This window comes from Thermobia domestica, chromosome 16 (genome assembly GCF_964235325.1).
Source record: "Thermobia domestica chromosome 16, izTheDome1.hap1.1, whole genome shotgun sequence".
In the NCBI taxonomy this organism is placed as follows: Eukaryota; Metazoa; Arthropoda; class Insecta; order Zygentoma; family Lepismatidae; genus Thermobia; species Thermobia domestica.
Window position 1 is genome coordinate 97,284,195 of NC_137469.1, and position 12,529 is coordinate 97,296,723.

General features: G+C 35.8%; 1 protein-coding gene across 1 annotated transcript in view; it reads left to right on the forward strand.

Annotated features, from left to right (window-relative positions):
- Positions 1–12,529, forward strand: part of LOC145673261 (uncharacterized) — a 551,410-nt gene that overhangs the window by 473,510 nt on the left and 65,371 nt on the right. Inside the window, exon 3 of the mRNA XM_081742788.1 lies at positions 5,417–5,559. Coding sequence (XP_081598914.1) covers positions 5,417–5,559 — 143 coding nt within the window. The remainder of the gene's footprint in view (positions 1–5,416; positions 5,560–12,529) is intronic.

Below are 12,529 nucleotides of genomic sequence, written 5' to 3' on the forward strand. Positions count from 1 at the left end.
ATATATATATATATATATATATATATATATATATATAGAGAGAGAGAGAGAGAGAGAGAGAGAGAGAGAGAGAGAGAATGTAAGCATTTCGTTTGGTCTTAATCTTTTAGAAAGATTAATTAGAGAAGCTTCTAGAATCTTAATTTTATTCACTGGAATTGGAAAAGAAAATAGGCTTAGATCTTAACCGTTGATGCAGAACTTTCTATTCCTCTCTCTCGGTGTCGATAAAGCCTGTCGCAACACCAGAAATAAGAGAAGCCGTGTTGATTTTAGTAACACACTTTTCTCGAAGATAAAAGCAGTTTTCGCGGATCAACAGTTAAAAATTTGTATCTGATTTCCAAATCCATTATCTCCCTTTGGAGTGGATTCGCTTCTAAAATGATATTCTTAGTCTTATCATCGCACTATGCATCAACATCCAAATTCATCAATCTTGTTTTCGCAAACAACGCGAGAACTTCTTGCATATTGAAAGTTTTGTTAATGTAAAAGCAACGAACAACACCTCGTCCCACGAGAAACTGCATGAAAGTGATATTGTTTCCGTCAAACAGACGGAAATTTCTCATTTATTTAATTACAAAGAGATTCTTAGTTATTAAAAATTTTCCCTCCGACAGTACACAGAAAACGAAAACAAAATCGCACATACACTTCGCAGAATATCATCGTTCATTTGTTTTGTGTGCCTTTATATAAGTAAGTTTCGTATTTCCACACTGTGGAACCAGAGTAGAATTCCAAACTATGGTTGTTCATTAGCTAACCGGAAGTAGTATATATATCTATATTATATATCACTTCTAGTTGCTATGGAGAGACAAAGTCGGAGATGAATCATGTTCTTGAGAAGCTGAATCCATATGCAAAGCAGTTTCTCCAAATCTCTTGTAGATTTTAATTTTATGTATCCGCATTGACAACTCTTCCGGAAATTGTACACTTTTCAACTACTTCCGACTTCAATAGAAGAATAGGAGATGAGGAGGAAAGATTCTTGTGCTCCTGACGGGGGGGGGGGAGGCATGGTGGTTCAGTGGTAAACTACTTACTTATGGTGTGTGGGATCTCTGGTTCCATCCCCGGCCAAGTAAGTTTATAGTGGATAACATCGTGTCTATGGGTGTGATACCCGTTTTCTCCTACTTTCACATTCCACCAATTCTTTCATCCTCATTCACTTGCCTTAATCACCGTCTTCGTTAGCCTACAGGGCATAACCGTGGGACGTTAAACTTAAAGCATCTCATTTTCATTTTTTATGCTCCTGAATCTATATCACAAAGCTGTTTTGGCGTACTATTAATTATTTTTAGTCTATAGAAGATATCTACCACTTCCGGTTTTAGTAGATGGGTACGAGTAGAGGTAGACCTAATCTTGAGACACAGAGTTGATATCGAAAAACCGCTTATCAGTATCAATTACTACTTTCGGTGTATGGAAATCGATACCAAAACCAGAAATTCTAATGTTAATAGATTTCTTTCTATCATTTCCAGTTTGAATAGAAGGATAAATGTTTAGATGGAATATATTCTTGGAATCCGGAATCCATATAGAGAGAATAGTTTCTTCTCACCTATTATCAGCTGAGGCCAATGTCGTGATCCTGTAATCAAGCGTTTTGTAGGCGAGATAATGTGGCTTGGAACACCCCATACTCTGAGGATTTATTTCGTTCATTCCCGTTTCACCTACGGACCTTCTAGCAGCTTCATTATCTTAATTTCATCTTAGATGTAGGTCAAACGGGTATTCTCGTTTGGCCTGTTCCCGTTTTGCCTACACTCATCGTTGAGGGTATTTAGTGTCTGAGGATTATTTTTTTTTAAGAATTTATGAATAAGTTTATTTTTCAACGTCAGCAACAGCTCTTTCTAACCAAGTACGTGCCGTGCTACTAGTAGTTCCAACATTTCAAAACCGATATACATTTTATATTTTAATGGGCTCACAGAACAATTTAAGAAGGCGAATGACTAGCTATTCAAGATCAGTCTTTCGAACTTTACAAGGCTGGTCGGCAATCCCGTGATTCTGAGAGATAAACCATTATGCCCTCCAACTGCCTTGCTAGGAAAATTTCTTAATGCATTTTTCAGTCTTAGTGGTGGGTGGAAGTAACTTTTCTGTTTTTGTGCCTGAATGCAGAAGTACTTGTAATATTGCAATTAAAGTAAACTTGAAGCCCGGAGAGAAGGCTCAGGATACCATGAATGCTGGCTATTAAATTCAATTTTCAATGCTTGATTCATGTTCTTGTGGTGGATGAGTATCGAACCAGAGATTAAGTGAATGGAATGAGTTCTTTCCCTCGTTCTTTCTGTTTGAATAAATTCAGTACGAGTATCTCTGAATGAAGAGATATAGAAGCTGCTCTGGAGTAAAGGGCGGAATATCTCCAATAGGAGCTAATAACCTTCCAAATCTGAATTTCTTTAAACTTATTTTAGCTAAATTAATTATTTTTATAGCAAATTTCTCATGATGAAGGAATTAGTTTTATAAGGTCCCTAGAATGATTAATTTCCATAAATTTAACTTATTGAAAATGACATGACTGCATTTAGTCAATGCATTAATATTTCCATTATCTTCATATTGCGTTCCTACCTCAAACACACAAACATTCCCTCAAACAATAAATATCTCTCGTCGAGTGAGCGTAGGTGAAACTAGAATAGGCAAAACGGGAATACCAGTCTTACAGATAAAATGAGATTGAGATAATGATAGAAGTTGCTGGAAGGTCCGTAGGTGAAACGGGAATAGGCCAAACGGGAAGACACCATTTATCTTGAGTAATGATTTGTGTGCGCGCGAACGACAACAGTACCAAGCCCCGATCGTGGTACACAGCTTAATACTGTAGTATTCCCTGTTCTTCTTGCAACCTAATATATAAAATTACTTTCATCGTAATTTTATGAGGCAGTAAATTGTTTGGCTTTGCTCTTTTTTAAAAAAATGAAATGAAATCTTTGAGTTTTACGTCCCACGGTTATGCCGGTTAGGCTAAAGGAGATGGTGGTGATGATTGATAAATGAAATGGTGGAGTGAAGAAAGTGAGAGGAAACGGGAGAACCCCGAGAAAACCCACGCACACGGTGTTTGCCCACCACAAAGCTCTTTTTAAAAAAATATAGTTAATAGTAATGTATTATTTTCTGCTATTAAAGGCTTTATTGCTATTTTCTGCTATATAGCGCCTTTATTGTCTTCATTTTAGTGTCTTCTTAAAGAAAATTGGTTCATATTTTTGGAAAAATATTTTTCTGCTTTTTAGTACGTCTTTGCAACAGGCTATTTTTCTTTTAAGTTTATGTATATTTTCCACTATTTCATTGCCCCAATAGTTTAGTCTCGAGGAAGCTTATAAACTATTTCATCATACGTTTCAGGAATTGTTTGAATGCCTTTTTAATAATTAATTAATTATGCTTTTACCAAGTTTTTTTAATGAATAAGAACCTTTATTGGGAATAGTTTATTCTTGTAATGAAAACTTCATCGAAGTTATGACCTACAGTTCTCGAGATAATCGCGAATATACTTACATACATACATACATACATACTTGTGGAACTGAGAACCTCCTGTTTTAAAGTCGATTAAAACCACACACTTTTCGCTCTTTGGATTAAAGTCGATTTAAAGTCTAAAAACACAATTAAACACTTTTAGCTCTTTGGATTGCTTTTGTTCCTACATTTAACTTAATATATTATACAATATTAATTTTATTTATTTCCCACTTTCATTGTTACATTGTCTTAATAGTTTTGCGGCACACACACACCGAATTTCGCGCCACATCATAGTAAGAATTATTGATTTAAAAAAAATGGATATGGGTGGAAAAAGAAGGCTTATTTTTGGGATGTTGAATCCATGTCAGAAAGAAACATTTTTCATTGTGGTTTACCGTTTCTGTTTGTATGGAGATCAATTTTAAAGCTAAAAGTGGTAGTAAATTTCATTTCAGTTTTAGTACCGGTTTAACATATTCTAGAGACGCTGAATTCATATCAAGTTCCGATTTCTCCACGTATTACCGTGGGATTGTAAATTCCTATTCAATAATTAACGAAGATTGCACATATTCTTTGGATGCTGAATCCATTTACAAGTATATACAGGGTGGCTTAAAAGTACATATAGACCCCTGCATTAATCTAATATAGCACTCTAGCTCATGAGTTTATTTGTTTCGGCTGTTCCGAGCTTAAGATGTAAGTAAAAACACATAAAGAACAAATAACAAAGAAACTAAGTCTATCTGATGGATAACAATAAGAAATTAGATAAAAGGCAATGAGTTGATCACTTGGGATTGTATACCTACTTTTGGGCCACCCTGTATAAAGAATTGTCACTATCTCTTATCGTTCTCATATCTTCCTACAGATAGATATTGTCGTTCCCCAAGCCTTACCATCAGTGGCGTATTTAGGGGAGTGGCTTCCGGGCTTAAGCCCCCTCCGAAATCTTACTTACTATAGTAAAGTATATGAAATATCTTGCAGAATTTTCACATTTCCAGGCAATGCCCCCCCCCCCCCCGAAAGTTAGCAAAGCCCCTCCCGAAACAAAATCGTAAATACGCCACTGTTTACCATAATTATGTATAGCACAGTTTAGAAGTCTGAAACTATGATGACTGGTGTTGTTGAGTTCACATGACATACGAATGGGTAATTTTTGAATCGTTAAAAAGCGCAGAAATGTCTGAAGTATAGTTGAACTTCTGAATGCTGTATCTTATACATTACATAATTCTGCTTCATTCGAAAGTAAAACTTGATTTTGAACTACTGATTGCATCGTTCATGAAAATCAAAGCATGACGCTATCACTTAAATGGCCATTGTTGGAAAATAAGGCCATATATATTATTGCTTCCTTTCCTACGAAACTTGGTTATATTACAGTAAGGATCAACATCTTAAATGTGCTAAGCCTTTCATAGTACTTTCAAACTATTACTAGCTGAGGAGGCTAGATTTTGGTATTGCTAATTTATTTCCAATTATTAAATCAATTTTAGAAATGGGCAGGACAAGCACTTACCAAACGCCATGTTTTGCGTTTGAGGAGCCTCTGCCAACACAGCCCATTAACATTTCAAAGTTACTTCCTCTACTATGTATTCATTATTTAATCCAGCATTGTCAGTCCTATTGTTCGTGCCATCCGAATTGCCGCTTGAACTTGAACCGACCAATTCGCTTACAGCGACGTGGCGAGCTGATTGGTTCACACCAAATGTCAATTCTGTTACCGCGAAGTATTTGTTCATTCTATCAATGTTTCGAGTATCGTAGATGTAAGAAATACTTTCTTTTGTATATATTACTTTGATTTTCAAGACAAGTATCATATTAATTTACTTTTTGTGTTTTGCAGAGGTTTTAAGACTGGAATGAAGTGTATGGATGAATACACGTCAAGTTGTTTTGATGCACAACAGAGAAAAGAATTTAATATTGGAGTCGCTGGTGCTAGGTACACCTTCAAGTTTTTATGTGACGATAAAAATTTTCAAGCAGGTAAGCATACGTATGTTTAAGGCCTTAAGATACAATGTTGCCATGTAATGTAAATCAAAATAGATAAAAATATTTAAACCACTTTGAACATTTAACTTTATGGTGGAAAAAATGTCTCTGTTACTACAGTATAAATAATGAAATATTCTAGCTCACAATAAATAAATAAATATTGAGCTATTCTATATTGATACTGGAGTAATAATAATAAACGCTGTACATTACAAGACCCACTTACATTCATTGACTGTTTTGTATTTACTTCATTTTCCTAAAGCAATGTTATATAGGACGAGACGTTTAGTTTAAAGTAGGATCTCAACCAATGCAGTGCGTTCGAAGCCTTTTCCACCGGAAATAGAACCCTTAATTCCGTGCTTTAAAGACGAACGCATTACTTATTACATTAAGGAAGAGGAGACATATAACAAAGAGCCAGAATATTCTATTTCACTAACAGATTTTTTTATAACCTCGGAATATATTGATCTCCACTATACCAGTTAAGGTTCAATGAATATACAGGGTGTCTCTAACGTCTTTGTCCGATTTCAAAGTATTATAGCTTGAAATGGCTAGCCGATTTAAACGAAATACCTTATAGTTCCAAAGAAAGAAAATACAGACACATACAGGTATCATTTGACATTAAGTGCTGTACTGGCTACAAAAGAATGATATTTTTTAATTATTTTATTTATTTACTATTATTTACAAATTAAATAATTATGCTTACGTTAACTTTTAAGTTTACAAATGTTCAATTTGACCTCCCTTGGCCGCACGGTGCCCAACTAGTGGATAGTAGAATTCTTTCCATACCTTGAACGTTTTCAGAAGTTAGTGAGTTTACTGGTGATTAACGAGAGATGCCACTTGCATACGTCTCTACTGAACACTAGTGATATCTCACACTAGCTAAACGAAATTTGAACACATTCTCTCTCTTTCGAACCACTGCGGTCCCTGGTTTGATTCCCGGTTGGGACAGTCTGTCGAAAAGGTGTAACAGCTTTTTCAGGTCAGTTATCCGGAGTGAGGTTTACTAGGTTTTCTCTCAGTCTCACTAGAGAAATGCTGGGAGGATACCTAACATAATGTTTCCATATCGCTTCTTTCCTTTCCCATTCCTTTCTTCCTCTCCATTTCCCTGAGCAATGTGATCGCCGAGAGACGTCATCCCTCGTACGTGTGACAGGGTAACATGGCCATAGATACTGAAAGTCCAGAAATCTAATCCATAATCCCCTAATCAAACAGCATTGCGTTTCATTCGAACACAACTAATCTATTACAAACAATATCACTTTGAAATCAGAAAGGGACTTTAGAGACACCGAGTATCATCTCAGTTACATTTGTATTTTATTTAGTGTCTTCACTAGAGTTTGTTTATCGCATTTCCTTTTAAAAAGATATGTGGATGATCTACCAAATAGCTTCTGCTTCACCTTATACATACGTCCTAAAGCTGTAGACTTTTTGCTACTTTACCGAATTAAATATTTAAACGTTTCGAACGCCCATCTATGTTAACGTTTAAATGTTTCCCAAAATGTTAAATTCTTCTAGTAAACAGGAGTCATGAACAAAGATGTATAGAAAAATAAACTTGATATCCCAAGGGTCGCGAGTGTGGGATTCGCGCTCAACTTGACTGGGTTTGCCAATCATTTTTTTTTTTTTTTTAAGTAAAATTACCGCTACGCGTCCGTAATTCTCAAAAATAGATGAACAAGTGAGTATCATTTCACAGTGTGAAACTAAGACCTCTAAACTGGATTGGAAAAACAAAACTTAATGAGCTAAAATAAAGTACAATTAATAGGCATAATGATAATATTAATTTGTCGATGTTACCGTTCTTCCGACAATCATGACAAATTATAATTGTACCTGAGTTACCAGCCCTGCTTTCGGTTGATTCAGATTCTAACTTCCAAAGAAGGAAGAAAAAGTCGCGTACAATTTGAGCTGATTGTGACGAATTTGTCCGTTATATGACCCTAACTAAAGTCGAAAAACAAAATTGAGACCAGATCTTCTTAATTCAGAGCTTCTTTAGTTATAAATTCTCCCTGAAGCCACAAGGAAGAGACTGTAGAACATTTGCATATAGGACAAGTACATATCTGTCTATAAACAAACTATTATAGAAGTTCAATTATTGTTCTTCAAGAGATTCGAACCCGATGACACTGGAAAAGAGCCACCTCGTAATGTGTGAAATACAATCTCGCCTTCCAATGCTTTCAGAAAAGCATAATAAAGTTAACATCAACGTGCATAAAGGATTTCTGGTGAGTAAAAATACATATTACATAATTTTTGTAGCAAAGTCATGTATAATAGCATTTGTAATTTAATTATCACATATTCAGTGTTAATATTTAAGTTAAGATTTCCCGTAGGGACTTTTCGGTTAAATTAGAAACATTTTGACTTAGTTGTAGGGACTTAGCCAAAATATTATTAGAAACACTAGGGAATACAAATTTGTTATGCATTTGGACGTATTCAATGCACGTTCAACAGAAGGTTGAGGGATTCAAAATATTGAGTGTGATTAAAAGAAGTTATTATTTTGTTTGTCTACAAAATATATTCCTATAAGTTCCTTAAATATTTCATATTTTTAAATGAGTGTTTCAGTTAAGTATATTTATGTACTTTATATAAACGTAACTTCGTTTAATTCAACGAGAAAACGTAAGATTAGTTTTGCATTTTTCTACACGCTGGAATTAACATGTATGGGTATTTTAGTATGTCCAAGGTATTATGGTGGACAGTGATATGAGATTTGCTTTTGCTTCGCATGTCCTTACTCCATCTTAATTATAACGTCTATGGTCGTTTCTGGATTTTGTATTACTAAGCCTAACTTAATCGTATTACTCAGATATGATTAAAATTCATTCTAAGAGAAACAAATATAAATAGTTGCACTTTGGGAACTGTAAACAATTACTTTAATCACAAAACTATCTTTTTTTTCTTTCTTTTTTTTTTCAAAAATATGAACACATTAATCTCTCGAAAAGCAAAAGCAGCAAATATCTACCAAAACTGATGGACAAATAACTTGCAGGATTCTATTGTTTCAAATAAACAAGAGAGAGCGAGGAACTTTGTGAAGAGCTATCCCTTTTACCTTGGGAGTTGCCAATAACAAGATAGTTTGAGTTCACTTCCATAAACTGAATCCCTTATGTAAATAACCTAAGTCCACATGGCCGATAAATCTCCTCCTCACTTCATTTAACATCGTCTGACGAGCAAATGATTTCAATCTCAAGAGCTGAAAGACAAGAATATTTTCAAACTGAAAACTACAACAAACTTTCCAATGAAGCAATTAACAATAGTTTATGAGAACTGTGTGTTACGTATAAGATAAAAAAAATAACTTAAGAGTGAGTTACGAATGAGCAGAACTCTTGAAGACATGAGAACGGAATTACGCTCTTAAAACTTCAGTTTGCGTGTGGAGACACGGAAGCTCAGTAGTAGGGAGCTTAACTCTGGTGTATGGGGTTCCTGTTTCGATCCCTGGCCAAGTAAATTTTTGGTGAACAACATCGCGTCCATGAGTTTTCTCGGGGTAATCCCGTTTATCCCACATTTAATTCCACTAATTCTTCCATCAACATTCACTTGCCTTAATCATCCCTTTCCCTTAGCGTAAAGGGCATAATCGCGGGTCGTTAAATTAAGAAATTTTATTTTATTTCAATTCAGTTTTACGTGGATGCGTGTACACCTAAGTTTAATACAAAGTGTTTCATATAAAAGAGGTAACGCCTCTACTGACCGATACATATATTCGAAGGATACAAAGACAGTAACATAACCTAACCTAGCGCAATCCAGTAACCTGGCAAGAAATATGCAAAACACCCAAAGAAAAAAAGAAAAAAGAAAAAAGAAAGAAAAAACTTCTGCGTGGAGCTAGTGGGAAGTCCTCTACGCAGAAGAAAAGTAAAGTTGTGCAGGGTAGACAAACGTGTAATAATTTTTGGTAAACAAAACTTTAGAATCACATATGAGGTGCAAAAGGAACAGTGCCTTACTACGACTTTGAGTTAGATGAGAAAGACAAGTTACACATTTTCTATACTGAAGGGTAGTTCATCAAACTGAACTTAATATACAATTCTTTATACATGTTTGTAGTGTTTTTTTTTTTTTTTTAACATTTTCCTTCCTAAATCTGCTAACCCTGACAAGTGGCTTATTTTATTTCTTCTCTGTTTATAATGTCAATAGAAACAGTGACGGCAGCCCACTATATTTCGAGCTACTCTGAAGGCTGCCCATTAAGGGGGGTCGAAAAAATCGAAAGTTTGAGGACTCCTTTGCGGTAGTGCGGAAAAGTTGTGCCTACATGTAGTATTACCTGTCTGAAATTTGTGAAATTTCAACACCCTAGAATGATATCTTACATTCTGGTAGGGAATGCAAAAGTTTGAATATTCGTTGGAAAGTTCAAAACATTTATCTTTTTTATTTCAATTCTTTAATACTATACATTTTTCACAGCATATTTCATGGTAGTAACGAAAAGTTACGTTTACGTATATTTAACTACTGTAAAACGTTTCAAACCCTGGGATAATATTTTCTCTTCTGGTTGTTGGCCTGAACTTACATATTTTTTCTTACTAGTACATGAACCATGTTCTTTCAATTACAATGACTTGAAGAGCGTCGTCCAAAATGCGAATGAAGCTTACAAATACCGCCATATTAAATCAAAGATTCGGGGTATCGCTTCAAGCTACTGCTGCAATATACACAGGTATTCTGAACAACGTAGGCCTAATCAATGCATCGGATACAACGTTAGTGGTTGACAAGAGCAAAATACCAAGAGAAAGATCTCGAACTGTGAAAAAACTTTGAAGTGAGAGTAGTACTGTGCCGAGAGTAGTAGGAGTACATAATGTAGTACTGTGCCACCTTGAATTGAAGTTAGGCAAACCTGTTCAATGGAGTGTGCCTCCTTCGTTTTAATGAATTACCTCTACATTGCTTGTTCCAGTTCTTTATTGGCCTATTCTGGGCCTTCATCTTACTCTGGGCAGCGCTGGAAAGTCTTTGGACGGCTACGAGCAGCTTCCGTTAGTAACATATGAGCTAATTAATTGTGCCTTGCCTTCGATTGATCCACCAATTCTTAGTAAGGATCAAAAATATCTGATGGATATTATTCTTGCCATTTCCTCAGGAATTTGTCCAACAGGGTGACTCAACGTGTCCCACTAGTTGACAACAGCGAACAGGATCTTAAGACTGTATGTTTCCACAATGAAATCTTCGCACAGCCTAAACACCATAGTGGTTTTCATTATGAAGGTGTATGTTCCATTCTGGTTCTGTATCTAAGTCCAACATTCAATTAATGATGAAGCTCGACAGGTTCACCAATTCATTGTGACCTGTAGATATTTGGACAAAACAAACCTCGACGTGATGGACCCCTGATTTTGCGAAATGCTTTCTTCGCATCTCCAGAAAACATTCTGATTGCGATGCCAACCGACGAAATAGCACACATTCGAACACTTGTAGTTCGAAGAGTTATAAAAGCCAGAGAAGTTGAAGCAACAGGGGAAGCTGATGATGTTCGCAAACTCAACATTTCTAAAATAAATTTTGAAGCTAAGGACTACATTGATATGATCGACTGATAGACAACCCAACTGACTCCACCACCAGTCTTGAATGACATAACATCCTAGGATTTGCAAACCATGCTGCAAGAAGAGGTTCCAACTGAATGGTCATTCGCTGACTTCCGATGCCACACCCACCCAAGCTCTGGAAAGAACTGTCCAACTAGTTACGGAGTCCTCCAGAAAAGATTACTGTCATGAAAACCGTGACGGCTTCATTCAGGCTACCTCGAAATTCAGAAAGATTATGCCATCATTCAGGTTCAAGGGTCAGTATAAAATGCGAATTGTGAAACCTTCGCGAAAATCTTTTACAAACCTGAAATTGATAGTCCATAAGTTTTATAATGGATACGTTTATTTTTCTGTTTGTTAAAACATAAACATTAAATATACTAATTTATAAGGTATTTGTATGAATGAAACATTTGAAACCTAGTAACTGTGTAGTTATGAAATGTTGCTGCTTTACTTGAAATAAATGAGTTATTGTGATTGAAAAATATGTAAGTTGAGGCTAACTGCCAGAGAAGAAAATATTATTGAAGGGCTCTGAAACTTTTTTATAGTAGTTAAATACAGTGTGGGGCAAATAAAAGGCCTGAACGAGTGGATATGATTGGACGTGAATGTACGCAAGGAACCACACCACGTACGCACACCACCGGTTCCGATATTAGTGCGGGCTGGATCAGTGCGAGTTATGCAGTGTACAGGTGAAGATGATATTCACAGTACAGCAGAGGGTGTTCGTTGTGGAAAATTATCTATCTAGCAACCCCGGTCACCTGATCTGTTTCTGTTCGATTACTTTTTTGTGGGAAAACCTCAAGTATAAGATGTATCGTAACCACCCTTATAGTCTTCAAGAACTGGAGCAGAACATTTCTGATGATATTGCAGCAATCACAACAGCCCAGCATTGATCTGCCTTCTGCAACTTGCTGACCAAGACCCAAAAGTGCCAAGAAATAAATTGTGGTCATTTTCAACATCTGCTATAAGCAGGTTAGCGAACTACTTTCTTTCCTTTGCTGTGCTTTTTGTACCCTGGAACTCTGTTTGTTCTCCGAGCCAGTTTCATTTGCCCCACCCTGTATATGTAAACGCAACTTTTCGTTATCACCGTAAAACCACTTTTCGCAACTTTTCGTTACCACTTTTCGTTGTGATAAATGTATAGTATTCAAAAAATAAAAAAGGGATAAATGTTTTGAATTTTTCAACGAATTTTGAAAATTTTGCACCCCTGCTAGAACATACGATATTATTATAGGGTGTTGAAATTTCGC